This window comes from Colletotrichum orchidophilum (genome assembly GCF_001831195.1).
Source record: "Colletotrichum orchidophilum strain IMI 309357 chromosome Unknown Scaffold_1.1, whole genome shotgun sequence".
In the NCBI taxonomy this organism is placed as follows: Eukaryota; Fungi; Ascomycota; class Sordariomycetes; order Glomerellales; family Glomerellaceae; genus Colletotrichum; species Colletotrichum orchidophilum.
The window spans coordinates 227061-243706 of NW_019172957.1; the positions used below are offsets into that span (position 1 = coordinate 227061).

Below are 16646 nucleotides of genomic sequence, written 5' to 3' on the forward strand. Positions count from 1 at the left end.
CTTATAACAATGGCAACGATACTATGAGATGCACATGACTACGTAAAATCAAGGTCTCGATATAACCATCTTCTCAGATCCACTTGGTAATTACAGCGCTTCACTCGGCCTTCTTCTTGCCGGAGCATTCGCTAACGCCCAAGCAGTTCCCCCTTCAATTGCGCCAACCAGAGCTCGACGAAGGTCTCAGTCAAGGACTCAAGGTCGTAATGGCTCAGAGAAATTACCCGAACGAGCCGGTGGTGATTGTCGGAAGTGGGTGCCGCTTCCCCGGGGCAGCAAACACACCTTCAAAGTTATGGGACCTCCTGAAAGAGCCTCGCGATGTTCAGAGCAGGATTCCAAAGGAAAGGTTCGATGTCGACACGTTCTACCATCCAGATGGCACCCACCATGGACGCACCAACGCGTCTTACGCATATTTTTTGAAGGAGGACCTGCATGCCTTCGACGCACCTTTCTTCAACATCCAAGCAGGAGAGGCAGAGAGCATGGACCCTCAGCAGCGGCTTCTGCTAGAGACGGTGTATGAGGCTGTATCCAACGCTGGAATGCGGATGCAGGACCTTCAAGGGTCGTCCACGGCTGTCTATGTCGGAATGATGACCCATGACTACGAGACCACTTCGACACGCGATTTGGAGAGTATTCCCACTTACAGCGCCACGGGCGTGGCGGTGAGCATTGCCTCGAATCGCATCTCCTACTTCTTTGACTGGCATGGCCCGAGTGTAAGTGACCGACCCCTCTGATGCCTGCCTGGGTTTAGTTCGATATCTGTCCCACAATGCTAACCTGCTTCGCTGAACGCAGATGACGATTGATACAGCATGCAGCTCATCGTTGGCCGCCGTACATCTTGCCGTGCAACAGCTTCGCAGTGGACAAAGCACCATGGCTGTTGCCGCTGGCGCCAACTTGATATTGGGCCCTATGACGTTTGTCCTGGAGAGCAAACTGAACATGCTGTCACCCTCGGGCAGGTCCCGCATGTGGGATGCTGGCGCTGATGGATATGCCAGAGGAGTAGGTTACCAACTCTCTGCTAGGCCTCGGCCGCAAGACATGTATGATGCTAACACGTGTGGCCCTTCAGGAAGCGGTGTGCTCTGTAGTCCTAAAGACATTGAGTCAAGCCCTGAAAGATGGTGATACGATTGAGTGTGTCATCAGGGAGACCGGCATTGACCAGGACGGCCGGACAACGGGCATCACCATGCCTAACCACGACGCACAAGAGGCCCTCATTCGCGCTACGTACGCAAGGGCAGGCCTGGATATCAATAACCCCCAGGAACGCTGTCAGTTCTTCGAAGCGCACGGTAAGCGGCCGTCTCACTGATTGCCCGGAAGTGTCCATGCCTGAGTCTAACGGTGCTGTACAGGAACTGGTACACCGGCTGGAGATCCACAAGAAGCAAATGCCATTGCATCTGCCTTCTTTGGGCAGGGAGGCAACAGCAATGCAGGCGATGACCCTCTTTTCGTCGGAAGCATCAAGACAGTCGTCGGACATACCGAAGGCACCGCCGGTATTGCTGGCCTGCTCAAAGCTTGCTTGGCTGTGCAGCACGGTGTTATCCCGCCGAACCTGTTGTTCGACAAGCTAAGCCCTCGCGTAGCTCCTTTCTATAACCATCTGAAAATAGAGACCGAGGCCATCCCTTGGCCGACAGTTGCACCTGGCCAGCCTCGAAGAGTCAGTGTCAACTCATTCGGTAAGAGATTATCGCCTTCGTGTATCCAGACAAGACAGAAAGAACAAATAACTAAACCATTTTGGACACACAGGTTTTGGTGGAACAAACGCGCACGCGATTGTGGAGGAGTATCTGGGCCCCGATCAGAGCACGCCTATAGCTGAAGCTGTCGTAGAGGCAGAAGCATCTTGCCTGCCTCTTGTTCTTTCGGCGAAATCGAAGAAGTCTATGAAATCAACGCTAGAAAGCATGATTCAGTTTATCGACACCCAACAGTTCAGCCTGCAAAATCTGGCTTGCACCTTGCTCGAGGAGCGATCCGTCTTGCCGCTTCGTCGCGCCATCGTCGGAAACAACAAAGAGACGCTCCGACTCGCACTGGAGACCGCCATCGAGGATGGTGAAGTCTGGACCGACTTCAGCACCGATACCAAGGGCAAGCCTCAGGTGCTGGGCATCTTCACAGGACAGGGCGCGCAGTGGCCCGGAATGCTGAAGAAGCTCCTCCTCGGCGTGCCATACACCACAAGCATTATCGAAACGCTCGACGAAGCGCTGAGAACACTGCCCGAGAAGTATCGGCCATCATGGACCCTCCACGACCAGTTGATGTTGGAGGGCGAGGCCTCCAACGTCAGGCAAGCCAGCTTCTCGCAGCCATTATGCTGCGCTGTGCAGATTGTACTGGTCAGACTCCTCTCTGCCGCCGGCATACAGTTCAATGCGGTGGTAGGCCACAGTTCGGGCGAGATCGCCTGTGCCTTTGCGGCAGGATTCATCAGCGCTGCTCAGGCCATCCGGATCGCCTACCTTCGCGGCGTTGTGTCCGCGGAGCACGCATCTTCGCCAAGCGGGCAACCTGGTGCCATGTTGGCGGCAGGCATGTCGTACGACGATGCGACAGAGCTTTGCGAAATGGAGGCCTTTGAAGGCCGAGTCTGTGTTGCAGCCAGCAACTCACCCGACAGTGTGACCATCTCCGGTGATGCGGATGCAATCCAGCACGTGCAGGGTGTTCTAGAGGACGAGTCCACCTTCGCAAGGCTTTTGAAGGTCGACAAGGCCTACCACTCACACCATATGCTTCCATGCGCCATACCCTACGTACAGCTGTTGGAGGAATGCGGTTGCGCCGTTGCCGATGCTAACCCAACCCAGACCGGGCTTGTTTGGTATTCATCCGTCCACGAGAACAACAAGGAGATGACTGCGGAGGATGTTACCGCCACTTATTGGAAGGACAACCTCGTCTCTCCGGTTCTTTTCTCTCATGCCGTCCAGAAGGCTGCCGTAACCTGCCGTGGGCTACAAGTTGGCATTGAAGTCGGCTGCCACCCTGCTCTCAAGGGGCCTTGTCTCGCCACCGTCAAGGACGCTCTCGACGGAAAGGAGTTGCCGTATACCGGGTGCCTAGAGAGAGGAGCCGACGACATGACCGCTTTTGCACAAGGTCTCGGATACCTCTGGGAGCGCTTTGGAGTCCCGAGTATTGATGCTAGCGGCTTTGCAAAGGAAGTGTCGCCTCAACAACCTTTCCAAAGCCTGGCAAAGGTGCTGCCGTTGTACCCCTGGGATCATTCTCGCCGCTACTGGACCGAGTCACGCTCTACAAGGGAGCATCTTCGTGGACAACACCCTCACCTCCTGCTCGGAAAGCTGTCCTCCACCGCATCAACGTTCCAGTGGAACAATTTTGTAAGGCCCCGTGACCTCGAGTGGTTAGACGGCCACGCTCTCCAAGGACAGACCGTCTTCCCTGCCGCTGGCTACATCGTTATGGCGATGGAGGCTGCCATGCGTGTGGCCAGCGACAACAACTACGAAGTGGAGCTTCTTGAGATTGTGGACATGGACATCAGCAAGGCCGTGGTATTCGAAGACGACAACAGTTTGGTCGAGCTTAACCTCTCAGCCAGCGTGACCAGCGAGCCCGGCCAGGATGGCATCATTACGCTCAAGTTCTTCATCGACTCGTGTCTATCCAAGGAGAGTGAGCTTTCGACTTCGGCCAAGGGAGAGATCATCATCACGGTGGCTGACAAGTCACCCCCGCCCGCCGGCGACGACGAATCCGTCTTGCCGGCACCCGAGGAAGAGCACCCCCAAATGAACAGGGTCAACATCGATTCCTTCTACAAGGAACTTGACCTGATGGGGTACGATTACAGCAAAGACTTCCGTTGCCTGAAGACCATGAGACGAGCTGACGCCAAGGCCACTGGCACACTTGCTTTCCTCAAGTTGCAAGACGTTGGACGCGGCCAGCCTCTGCTGATGCACCCGGCGCCCTTGGACATCGCCTTCCAGACCGTCATCGGGGCTTACTCGTCGCCGGGTGACCGACGTCTTCGCTCACTATATGTCCCGACCCATATTGACAGAATCTCCTTGGTCCCTTCGCTCTGCCTGGCGGCTGCTGAGTCCGGCGCAGACGAGCTCGCGTTCAACACCACCAACACGTATGACAAGGGCGACTTCCTGAGTGGCGACATCACCGTTTTTGGTCCCGAGAAGAAGACGCTTCTCCAAGTCGAGAACATCATGTTCAAGCCGTTCTCCCCTCCGACAGCATCCACAGACCATCGCATCTTCGCCAAGTGGTTCTGGAATCCTCTTACGCAGGACAAGCTTCTAGACGATCCGGCATATTGGGCCACGGAGCAGGATAAGCAGGCCATACCAATCATCGAACGCGTCGTCTACTTTTACATCAAGTCGTTCCTCAACAAGCTCACCAGCGCCGACTACGACAGCGCTGCCCCCCACTTCAAGAGACAGATTGAATGGTTCAAGCATGTCCAGAACGAGGCCCGCAGCGGAAACGACTTGTGGTATGATGCGTCTTGGGAGAACGACAGCTCTGCCGAGATCGAGGAACTATGTGAGAGGTGTGTATAAGATCCCTGTCCCGTTGGATTTGATAGTCCTACGTTTGTGTGTTTGCATTTGTGTGTCTGACTTGAGCACTCGACAGCAATTCCTACCACCCGCATGTTCGCCTTGTTCAGCGAGTTGGTGAGAACCTGTTCTCCGTCACCTGCCAGGGTCAGAGCCCGTTCGATCTCATGGACCACGACGGCTTGCTGACTGAGTTTTACACCAACAAGCTCAGTTTTGGCCCGGCCTTGTACTACGCCCAGGACCTGGTGGCCCAGATCGCTCATCGTTTCCAGTCCATGGATGTTCTCGAGATCGGTAAGTCCAAGAAACAATACGCCAAAATCGCCTTCCTGATTTTTTGTTGTATTTCATCGTTACTGACCTGTTATTCCTCGTAGGCGCTGGCACGGGCGGCGCTACGAAGCACATTCTGTCAACGCCTCAGCTTGGACTCAACAGTTACACGTACACCGACATCTCGACGGACTTCTTTGAGCAAGCTCGCGTCAAGTTTGCCGAGTTCGACACGGAAGAGCCCATGCAGTTCGAGTCTCTCGATATCCGTTCGAGCCCCGCAGAACAAGGCTTCAAGGAGTACTCGTACGATCTCATCATCGCATCCAACGTCCTCCATGCTACCCCCAAGCTCGAGGAGACCATGGCACACGCCAGGTCGTTGCTCAAGTCGGGCGGTCACATGGTCATCCTTGAGATCACCCACCGTGAGCATAGCCGACTCGGCTTTCTCTTCGGCTTGTTCTCCGACTGGTGGGCTGGCGTTGACGATGGCCGGGTTTTGGAGCCATTTGTCTCGTACGACCGGTGGGACGCCATCTTGAAGCGTGTTGGGTTCTCGGGCATCGAGAGCCGCACTCTCGATCGAGATGCCAACCTGTTCCCCACGTCCGTTTTCAGCACGTACGCCGCTGATTCCAGGATCGACGCGCTATACAACCCTCTGTCTTCCCCCCTCAAGACCTCCTACCCACCATTAGTCGTCGTCGGCGGCAAGTCCCCAGAGACACGACGCATCACAGAGGAGTTGACCGGTACCCTTCCGCACAGATCCGTTCAGTCTATCACCAGCCTTGACGAGCTCGCGTCGGCGGACCTGCAGCTCAAGTCCACCTTTGTCGTTTTGTCCGAGATCGACGACGAGATCTTCGCTCACCTGGACGAGGACAAGTTCGAGGCCGTCAAGAACCTGCTCTTCCTCGCCGGCAAGATGCTGTGGCTGACGGAGAGTGCCTGGATCGATAACCCGCACCAGGCCAGCACCATCGGCATGCTGAGGTCAATCGCGCGGGAGCATCCCGACCGGGGTCTGACCCTCATCGATGTCGACTCTGCAAAGGAACTGGACACCAAGTTTTTGGTCGAGCAACTACTCCGTCTCGAGGACAGCGACGACGACTTCACCGCGACATCGACGTGGACCGATGAGCCCGAAGTGTACTGGTGCAAGGGTCGCGCCTGGATCCCTCGCCTGAAGCATGACAAGGCTAGGAATGACCGCATGAACTCCTCTCGCCGCCCTGTGCTGGGCAACTTCGACCCCAACCAGACACCTGTCGCTCTAAAGCAAACGAAGCCGTCGGCATACTACCTCGAGGCCGTCGAGACGTTCCCGGGCCTGGGTGACTCCCAGAAGGCCGATAACACGACCGTACGTGTCCGCTACGCTCTTTCACAGGCCATACGTGTGAGCCACCTTGGATTCTTCCACCTTGTGCAAGGAAACACTTTGGACGGCGCGTCCGTGGTGGCCCTCTCGGAGCAAAACGCGTCCATAGTCCATGTCCCGCAAAACCACGTCTTTGCGGCACCAAGCAATGTGGCCGATAAGGCCCCTGGCGAATTCTTGATATCGGTGGCGGCAACACTCATCGGCGAAGCCGTTTCCCGTAAAGCCCAAGATTCCGGGCCCGCGGCTTCGGTTCTCGTTTTCGAGCCGCCGAGCTTTTGCATCGGTATCCTGCTGGAGGAGGCCGAGCGACGGGGCTTTCAGATCTGCTTCGCCACGACATGGCCGAGCTTGAAGAGCACCTCCTCCGCCGCCAGTTCCGCTCGATGGATCATCTTGCACGGCAAAGAGACTGATGGCCGGCTGAAACAGATTCGCCCGGCCAACCTCACGGCTTTCTTCGACATGTCGATCAACCAGCCCGCCGTTGAAATCGGCCATCGCCTGGCCAATATGCTTCCCCCCAGTTGCTACAAGTATGGCTGCGATTACATCGTCCACAGCACAGCTTGGTCATCTTCCAGAGGCTCGGCTCAAGAAGCAAACGTGGTCGAACAATCGATCGTTGCTGCGGCGGGCAGAACTATCGGCAACGAAGTTTACCAACTCTTCCCTGCGAGCCAGTTCTCTGGCCCAACTGATAAGCGCCTGGAGCTGTCCACCCTGGTTGACTGGAAGGCGGAGAAGCCGTTGTCGGCAAAGATTCGCCCAGTCGACTCAGCCAGTCTCTTTGTTGACGATAAGACCTACCTGCTCGTCGGCCTCACCGGAGACCTAGGGCGGTCCTTGGCCCGATGGATGGTCTTGCATGGCGCCAAGTATGTTGTGCTCACCAGCAGAAACCCTCGAGTTGATCCCAGATGGATTGCCCACGTTGAAGCTTTGGGCGGAAAAGTTACGGTTTTGCCCATGTATGTTGATGCAGTCCACCAATCCCCCTCGCCCACCTTTCGACATCTCATTGTCGTTTTCTGACCACAAATCCTTTTCTTTTTAGGGATGTTGCCAACCAAGAGTCGGTCGACGCTGGCTTTGCCAAGCTCCAAGACTTGAAGCTGCCGCCTACGGCCGGCATTGCCTTTGGGCCTTTGGTTCTTCAGGATGTCATGCTCAAGAACATGGACCTCCAGTCCATGAGCATGGTGTTGGAGCCCAAGGTACGGGGCGCACAGATCCTCCACGAGAGGTTTTCCGATCCGGCCAGCAGCAATCCGCTCGATTTCTTCGTCATGTTCTCGTCCATCGTGGCGGTCATGGGTAACCCAGGCCAGGCGAACTACAGTGCGGCCAATTCCTACCTGCAAGCTCTGGCTCAGCAACGGTTGTCCAAGGGATTGGCGGTAAGTCAAAGCTCCGATTGTGCTTTCTTTTCATCGTGCCACTTTCGATTATCGGCGTGGGTAGAGCTCAACTGACCGTTGTGAACAACTCCAGGGTTCGACTATCGACATCGGAGCCGTCTACGGTGTCGGATTCGTCACCAGGGCCGAGCTTGAGGAAGACTTCAACGCGATCCGGTTCATGTTCGACTCGGTCGAAGAATACGAGCTTCACACGCTGTTCGCCGAAGCCGTCGTGTCCGGCAAACAGACGCTCGCGAGGTTTCAGAACGAGGAGAAGCGTGAAAGGACCGTGATCGAGATGGCGGACGTCGAGTTGACCACGGGCATCCCCGCACTTGACCCTGCTCTCAAGGACCGCATCACGTTCTTCAACGATGCTCGTGTTGGAAACTTCAAGATTCCTGAGCAACGCAAAGACGCCGTGGAGGGCGGCGGCGTCAAGGGTTCCGTCAAAGAACAGCTGCAGCAGGCAACGACCTTGGGCCAGGTTCGACAGATTGTCATTGGTAAGCGCCCGAATCTGCCAACAATTCCTTTTCCTCTGTGCCATTTTGTTTTTGTTTCTGGGAACGTATCAAACTGATGACCCATTTAGATAATTTGTCGGCAAAGCTGCGTGTCACTTTGCAAATCGCGGATGGGGAGGGCCTTCACCCGGATGTCCCCCTCATAGACCAAGGTGTCGACTCTCTGGGGGCCGTCACCGTTGGTTCCTGGTTTTCGAAGCAGCTGCTCCTTGACCTTCCACTATTAAAGGTGTTGAGCGGTGCGTCTGTGGCCGACCTGGCCGACGACGCCGCTGCGCGACTGTCGGCGAGCGCCATTCCCTTGGTGAACCAAGGAGAGGAGACCATCGCGGACAGCTCCGACGATACCAGGTCCAACACGGCGACGAATGAAACTTCTACCGGAACGCCCCTTACTGGCTCGGTCGACTCGTTGTCGGATGACGAGGCCGAAAAGTTCGACGACGACGACGGACACGTTGTCGTACGGCACGAGAAGATGTCCTTGGCCCAGGAATACTCCTGGAAGGTCCAGCAGGGGATCGAGGACCCTACCGTCTTCAACAACACCATCGGCATGTTCATAAAGGGCGCCATTGATCTCGAGCGGTTCTCTCGGTCTCTCAAGACCGTGATGCGTCGTCACGAGATCTTCCGGACGGTCTTCGACCAGGGTGGCGACGACTGCGACTCGAACAAGACCCCCCAGCAAACGGTCCACAAGCATACGAATAATAAGGTCCAGATCCTGCAGGTTTCAGACCGAGCGGCGGCGGAAGAAGTGTACCAGAAGCTCCACGAGACAAAGTACGACATCGCAGGGGGCGACACGCTCAGGCTCTTCGACTGTCACTGGGGCAATGACGAGCACCTGTTGATCGTTGCCTATCACAGACTCGTCGGCGACGGATCGACCACAGAGAACCTCTTTGTTGAAGCAGCGAAGCTCTACAGCGACGTGCCGCTGAAGCAGCCGACGGTTCAGTTTGCCGACCTTGCCGCCCAGCAGCGCAAGGACTTGGAAGAGGGCCGTCTCGACGAGGATATCTCGTTCTGGAGCTCCATGCACAGCAAGTCATCCGCGTTCGCGCCGCTGCCCCTCATGCAGTCCTTGACGAGCGGCGACGCCTCGTCGCAAGAACCAAAGGGAGCGTCGGTCATCTGGTGTCAGCACGAGGCGATCGGGCGTCTAGATCCCATGGTCGCTTTCCGCATCAAAGACCGCAGCCGGAAGCACAAGGCGACGCCAATGCAGTTCTACCTGGCCGTCTACCACGTGTTGCTGTCGCGCATGACGGGCAGTGACGACATCGCCATCGGCATCGCCGACACCAACCGCTCCACCATGGACGAGTTGTCGGCCATGGGCTTCTTCGCCAACCTGCTCCCGCTGAGGTTCGGCGAGTTCACCTCCTCCAACACCTTTGGCGAGCACTTGGTGTCCGTCAAGGACAGTGTGAGGGAGGCCCTGAAGCATTCTCGCGTGCCCTACGGTGTCATCCACGACCGCCTTGGCTCCGGTCTGCCTACTGCGACCACAGGCGCTCCGCTCTTCCAGGCCGTCTTCGACTACAAGCAAGGCCAGGCTGAGAGCGGCGCGATTGGTGATGCCGTCATGACCGAGGTCATCGCGTCCCGAGAGCGCACCCCTTATGACGTAGTGCTCGAGATGTCGGATGATCCCACCAAGGATCCTCTCATCACGGTCAAGCTGCAGGGCTCCAAGTATTCTCCCCAAGGTTCTCGTGTTTTCTTGGAGAACTACATCTCTCTTCTGTCGATGTTCTCCATGAACCCCGCTCTGAAGCTGGCATAGATAGACAGACTATTCGGCTTTCCTTGGTGGATGAAGATCTCTGGGTAAGAGATGGTGTTGCATGGGTTTAGTCGTCATTACACATTTCTCAGGCCCCGATTCTGAGCATCATCCTTTCTTTTAGTGAGGACAACATCTAGATCAGAGTATATTGCTGGTTGCGTATGTTATCAAATGTCTCTGTAGTAGAAACAGATAAGAACACTGAAGACAGTTTGATTATTTGGACAATTGGACGGTTGCCTTGATTACATAAATACCTTATCGAAGCATGGCAGGCCGATGCTGCATAATTAGCATCCTACTGGTGGCCGGCGTGTCCCTCCAGACGGCAGCTCTGATGACCGTGGGTTGGCTTGAAACAATCGACATCCCATTTTACGGTGTCAGATCTGGCGTCTCAGCAACCGTGACCCTGTTTGGTATCGGGTTCGGCCTAGGCTGGACACCTTCATCTCCCGTTGTGGCTGCCGAGACTCCTACCACAGGTGCTACGATATTTCGCGTCCTCTCTTTCAAGGAACTTCAACTTCACCTTAGAAAGTTTCAAAATATTGAAGTTGCAATTCAACACCAGACCAGGAAACAAGAGGAAATGCAACAGAGTGAGGAGTTCGAGAAATACCTGGCCGATCTCCGCATCACCGACCCAGGCGACAATAAGAAGCACGTTTAGGAGGCTGAGGACGGTTTGCTTACAGACTCTTAAGTCTGGGTGCTCCAGAACTCCAACTTCTGCGAATGGCGTGACGACCAGAAACGATGTCGGTCGGCATTGTCAACCGGACAATTCTTCTTTGACATTTGCCCTGGAGAACGTGGGAGACGTGAAGCAAAATCTCCAGCAATGTCCAAGAGGAGGGAGACGTCCGAGAAAGTTCCGAGGACGAATGAAGTGATGGACGAGAAAAAGCTCCCATCTTCGTTTCTGTCCGTAAACGATACGGGAAAATAGCCATCAAGATGAACAAGACTCTTAGGACAACACCAAGAGGCGCACAAGCTAAAGTAGGTCACCACTTGACGAATTCGACAACCCGACCCTTCATCCATCGCCAACGAAATTAATTTATAATTATCCCTCGGACACTATCAGCCTATTATTTTCCTGCGCCTTAACTTTAGTAGAATTGCAACTGGTTACTTTGACCTTGAAAGACTGAAGTAATATAAATCCTCGCCGACAGCCATCGACACAAGCGTGGAGAGCTTATTTCGGTCGCTGGGTTTGCTACTTGTATTTGGCTGATAGTAGTAAGCCTTGGTTTCCACACAGTTCTACCAGGGACGAATGAAGCTTCAAGGCTGGGCAGTGCGACAGTAAGACATGTACGGGCGTTAATGGGGAAATATTATTGAGGCTAGTATAGATACGTAGATAACAATAGGACCCCATGGGAGCTTAGTCGGGCGTAATGCACTCCTCACGATAAAACAAGCATCTGATCATAGCCGCTTGAAGCCCACATTTAGGAGTAAGTAACTCGACAGAGCCAAAAGTGATGGATGGATTGAATGTCTCCTGGAGACGCCGTCAAAGGATGTCTGTCCAATCATCCAGGTTGGCTGCGACTGTGTTAGCCCGACTCTGTGTCTTGACGGATATATGGCTACGCACAGGTAATAAGTCTCAGCTCAACTAGGGGGTGTTATTATCCGTTCATTTGTACTGCGATAGACTCTGTTAGTTGCATTCACTCAGTTATTGGATTTTGCTGACTAAAGCTTCACATTCCTCAAGCATATAAGCAATTTGCGCACCTCACACTCACCTTACGCAGGTCGTCACAAAGAAATCACCATTTCACCGTATAACCGCCCTTACTGGTCGACTTTCACGTCCATCCTCCAAGACTTGGCGACGCAAAATCGAGACTGCAACTATTGCGCAATGACGCCACTAGAGCAGTATCGGCATATGTTAAATGAAATGCGCATTCTTAATCAAGAGCCCAGACAATTCCATACAGCCGAACACATCCCCATGAAGAACCGGGCGCCTGTTTTCGGCCTCACTACAGTCGACGACAATGCCTGGCTTGTCGGAGACCGCGCCCTGCTCTCTCGTCGCTATGACCAAATCTGGTCTACCCATACGCCTGGTCTTATCAGCACCTGGACCGCGTCCGACCAAGCCCACTACGCCATTCTGGATGTAGCTGGACCGCCACCGCCTTCTCGTCCATGGGAGCCGGAAGACGACCCGAAACTTGTTCATATCGCTGCAGGCGGAGGTATTGTCATCGAAGCCGGGGCTGACGAAGCCGGGGTGGCTCAGCTTACAACCAAGTGTGTTTACTCAATTGGAGATGTCTTCATCAAAATGCACCATACGATACACTGCGACTCAACTGATGAGGATGTAACTATCACGGAGTTACAGAGACTTCTTCCAGATCGAACATTCACACTTCCGAGCGTCCGTTACCACGCTCGCTACGATAACCGCTATTTCCTCATCACATCTGTGGTGCCTGGTCAAACAGCAGCACAGCTTTGGTGGGATTTAGATGATACAGTCAAGGATCGCTATGCAGCCCTCATCGCCAAAGCTTGTATCGAAGTTGCTACGATTTCTTCGGATAAGTTAGGCATTGGTATTGATGGAACTATTGCGCCAAATGGGCGTTTCGGCAAGTACCTGACGCGCAAGGACTTACCGAATATTCTTGCAAATTGCAAAGCGCTTAAGCTCGATGTGGAGCCCCCATTTCACCTCTTTCATGAAGATTTAGGGCCTACAAACGTCCTTATCGACACTCAGAACGAATCAATCGGTATCATCGACTGGCAAGCTGCTGAATACGTTCCTAGGGAATGGATCGGCATGAACTTTGCTCGTGCGATGGCCATGGTGCAAGACCCACCTATCCCAAGTACATACCAATCGAACGATTATGCTCAACGAGTTTGGAAAGCGCTGCAACGCCATGGTTTCAGTGATGATGGGAGTGTTTGGCTGAGCTGGAAGTGGATAGACTGGCGCGATTGATCTATTAGAACGGCTCCGCGCAGAGAGGCTAGTATGATAGAATACAAAGTCTCGTCACGGTTCAATGATATGTTAATAATGACATTAGTAGTGTAACGGGCTGGGCCCGTATGAGGCCTTGCTGGAGATCGCGGCCACGATCCACCCCTGACTAGGCCCACCACGAAATTCACGATGCCGACAGTCCGATGGCCAGTGCAATATGGCCCTGAACAGACCTGCGGTGAGGCGGAGACTTGCTGATTTTCCTTCTAATCCTCATCTGAGGATACTCGTAGTAGTCGCCAAAGCTACTTGCAACTATACTCGCGTTGGACCTTTACATTATTCTCAGACCCCAAACGAACACATCCTTCTAGGAGGCTGAGCGCGGACGCACCCAGTCGAGAGGGTCAGGTCAATCAACAGTAGGACGCCAGTCTCAGCGTTCTTCTTCCATGCATCGAACATGATCTTGATCGCCGCGTGTAGGTCTTTGATCTGCTTGCCCATTGTCAGGAGCAGCGCTTTCTCGTCATCCTCAATGGTCTTCACGCGTTACTTAACCAGGGTTACGACTTGAGTAGTGGTCGCCCGCCGGCCATAACCAGCAGTCTCGGTTTCTCGCTCCATCATATCTTCGGTTATCTCCTGGTGCGTCTGGTCAGTTGGACTTTTGCGGACGGTTTTCAGCCCCTTTGTGAAAGCAAGTCCTCGTCGCTCGCTACTACCACTTGCCTCGCAACGGTGATGGACGTCGAATATGGCTCGAGGTCCATCACGTCGGGACGTGCGCACATGCGTAGAGTCGACACGCGGTGGGTCGTGCTAATGCTACGTAGCGATAGACGTCGTGAATCCTCTCTTGTTCCCATTCTGACATGGGCGTAGCATGATCTGACAAAAGAACGCGGAGGTCTATTGGTGTTCTATCGCGTCGCGACACTCTGTGTCCTATCAAATGAATGATCTTAGAATATGGCTCAATATCGTCCTCGCGTCTTTCCGGCTGGGTATCGGCAGACGCGAGGTCGAGGGTCCGCATGTGTGAACTGAAAAGCATCGCCCGAGCTCTGGTTTCCAAAAGAAGAGGCCAAAGAGCATTCACCATTTGTTGTCTCGAAGTCAGGAACCCGGACAGGCTCAGCTTGTTCTTGCAGGCTTCAGAGAGTTTGAAGTCAGTCTACAATCCTATCAAGCAGAAGGAATGACTTACGACTTGAGAATCTTCCATCTGTTTCTGAGCGCCTGACGTAGCAGTCCACTGCTTTTCCGACTTCTTGTCGACAGATGTTTGGGCGGTTGCGCAGGTCTCTGATACAGACGGCGATGCATCACAGAGTGCGTGTGTTCCGGAAACGCTGGTCGTGAGGCAGCTGGCGCTCGAAAAGAAGCCTGGTAGCGCCACCGTCATCGCCGACTCGATCATCATGCTTTCACTTGTCCCGTAAGAAGGAGCTTGCGGTGCTAAGGAAGATAACGCGACCATACATGCTTATCGGGGCCAGTATCGTGTACAAGCTTTTGGTGCGAAGTACACAAACGTATTATCCACCTTATCCGTAGCCACGCGAGCGGGTCTCTTACTCGGTCGATATCAAATAGCTCGTGCTCAGTAAGAAGCTCTTTTGCGGGCCTGCTGCTCCCAGGGTCGTCAATCACTTGGGTCGTCAATCACTTGAGCGGAGACGATCAGCAGCAAGGGGGGTTGAGGTGGCCAAAGCTTTACTTGCTGGTCACGCAGCCCTGGTTGGAGTGTGAACATCTTGCAGAAAAGCAACAATCACGAGCATGGCGTCGGCCAAGCGGGTGCCGAGCGGACGTGATTACGGTAAGCCTAATCACGTTTGGTCATTCTCATAGAAGCTGTAGATGATTCTACGTGATTTGTCATCAATGCAGCTTCAACTTTTAAGTTAGCAGTCGATCGTGATTTACATCCCCAATTTCTGGCATTACCCCAGCCCCTTCCATTCTGGATTTTACAGAGTGCAGTAGAACAAGCTTGACTACTCACATGGCTTGTCATCGAAGGTAAAGAAGCGGCTCTTGGTCTTGGACGCATAGACGCCATAGTAACGCGGCATGTTCAACTCCTCGGGAGTCCACTCGACCGCGTTTACAGACAGCTCCAGAGAAAATACCTTCCAAGGCTGGATCTTGGTAATGGTATATATGGTGAGAATCAGAAAGGGTAGGTCTGACAACGGACTAATGAAGAAGAAGGTGCTTCATTACGTGTTTAGTTATTGATATGGCAGGCTGAGAATCGAGGGGAATGATGGTTGGTATATAGTTGTCGGTCTGCTCATGAGGTATATAGAAGCCATCCTGGCAGCATCTACTCACGCCATCTCCAGTTTCAATGGCGCACATGAGCTCAGTCAGCTCTCAGTAATTCTTCCCCCAAACCCTTGGCTTTATTCACTGGAACTATTAACCTGGGCGTTCGCAAGAGTTGAACATGTCCAAAAACTAGCTTGTCCCATCATTGGGGGCTATTTTTCTGAGAATACCAGCTGGAGGTGGACGTTTGGATTTCTAAATATTACCGTATATGCCGGTGCTCTTTAGCCTCCATGCAGGCTCCTCTTCATTGAAACTTGTTTCTGCTCAACGAGGGAGTTTTAGCCACAGTGGCCACCTTTTGTTTTCTTGAGGAGACCTATCCGCACCGCCTCCGGGAGCTTAAGGAAAGACGAGTGCGAAAGAATGTGGCAGACAATCCATCTTATCTACCATGTAGTGAAAACTTGAAGGGGCGAGGCTCAAGAAGGCTGCTTGAAGCCTTCGTGTTCAGGCCCTTTCGGCTTTTAACCCGTTTTCCAAGCCTTGTTGCTGTGTCTATATTCCTCGGCGTGAGTAAGAGTTACGTGTACTTCATGTTTACCAATTTCAGCGAAAACATACGGATTCACAGCTGGAGAGGGGAAGTGTTAACTACTTGGTTCTGAGTATCGGATGCCTACTCTGCCAGTACAAGGTCTACTTGTTCATGAGGTAATATCACACCGGCAACCAGGCTGAAAACGTTGGCGACATGGTGCAGCCAGAGAGAAACCTGCCGTATTCTAACTTGACAACGCAACTGTCTTAGCCTTTCCACATTGCACATGATAATCAAGCTGCTGGTAAACTTTTCCCTTGACTCCTTGTTGCTGCACGCGAATGCCTGGATGTCGGCACAGGGAGCGTCTAGTCCCAGGTCAGTTGTGAGATAGGATACTTCGTGCAGCTTCAAGGTCTTGAGGATCTGCAATTGAGCTGGGTGTGTGCGGGGTTTGGTGGCGAGTACAAGAGACTTTTGTCACCCAGCAGACCTGGTAATTTCACGCTCGCCAAATGGACGAGCTGGTCGGATTTGACCACACTGCGAAGAGTTGATGAAGACGAGCCTGCTATGCACCCCAATGGAAAAGGCCGACAGACTCCTTTAATATCAGCGCAATACTACTCAAAGCCTCGTGTGGGATTAGACTTAGGTTATGGGCCGGAGTACTTGTGAAGAATACGTGATAAGAAAAAAACGCAACGGCCGCCTCCACCACACGCTGCTTAGCGGAAGCCTTCAGTCTTAAAAGAAAATTGGTGGCGTACTGGAAGCATATGGGTATCATCACAATTAAGAAAGCTTGCAAGGGGTTTGAGCAAGTTTACGTCTCGAATAAGTAGAAGGAAGAAAACGA

At 53.6% G+C, this 16646-nt stretch overlaps 4 protein-coding genes across 4 annotated transcripts; 3 read left to right on the forward strand and 1 right to left on the reverse strand.

Moving 5' to 3' along the window:
• Positions 1–209: 209 nt before the first annotated feature.
• Positions 210–9989, forward strand: CORC01_00048 (beta-ketoacyl synthase domain-containing protein; the record flags this gene model as incomplete). Its single annotated transcript, XM_022611706.1, has 10 exons — positions 210–731; positions 814–1026; positions 1097–1322; positions 1386–1718; positions 1792–4588; positions 4675–4895; positions 4979–7235; positions 7322–7664; positions 7759–8173; positions 8263–9989. 10 exons carry the CDS (start codon positions 210–212, stop codon positions 9987–9989), a joined length of 9054 nt encoding a protein of 3017 aa, XP_022481711.1.
• Positions 9990–10260: 271 nt separating this feature from the next.
• On the forward strand, positions 10261–10665 carry CORC01_00049 (uncharacterized protein; the record flags this gene model as incomplete). The annotated part of the gene is made up of 1 exon (XM_022611707.1): positions 10261–10665. The coding sequence occupies one exon, from the start codon at positions 10261–10263 to the stop codon at positions 10663–10665; it is 405 nt and encodes a 134-aa protein (XP_022481712.1).
• A 1308-nt stretch (positions 10666–11973) lies between these two features.
• Positions 11974–12981, forward strand: CORC01_00050 (uncharacterized protein; the record flags this gene model as incomplete). The annotated part of the gene is made up of 1 exon (XM_022611708.1): positions 11974–12981. One exon carries the CDS (start codon positions 11974–11976, stop codon positions 12979–12981), a length of 1008 nt encoding a protein of 335 aa, XP_022481713.1.
• A 169-nt stretch (positions 12982–13150) lies between these two features.
• Positions 13151–14392, reverse strand: CORC01_00051 (uncharacterized protein; the record flags this gene model as incomplete). Its single annotated transcript, XM_022611709.1, has 5 exons — positions 13151–13271; positions 13361–13461; positions 13537–13633; positions 13776–14113; positions 14177–14392. The coding sequence occupies 5 exons, from the start codon at positions 14390–14392 to the stop codon at positions 13151–13153; spliced, it is 873 nt and encodes a 290-aa protein (XP_022481714.1).
• Positions 14393–16646: the final 2254 nt, after the last annotated feature.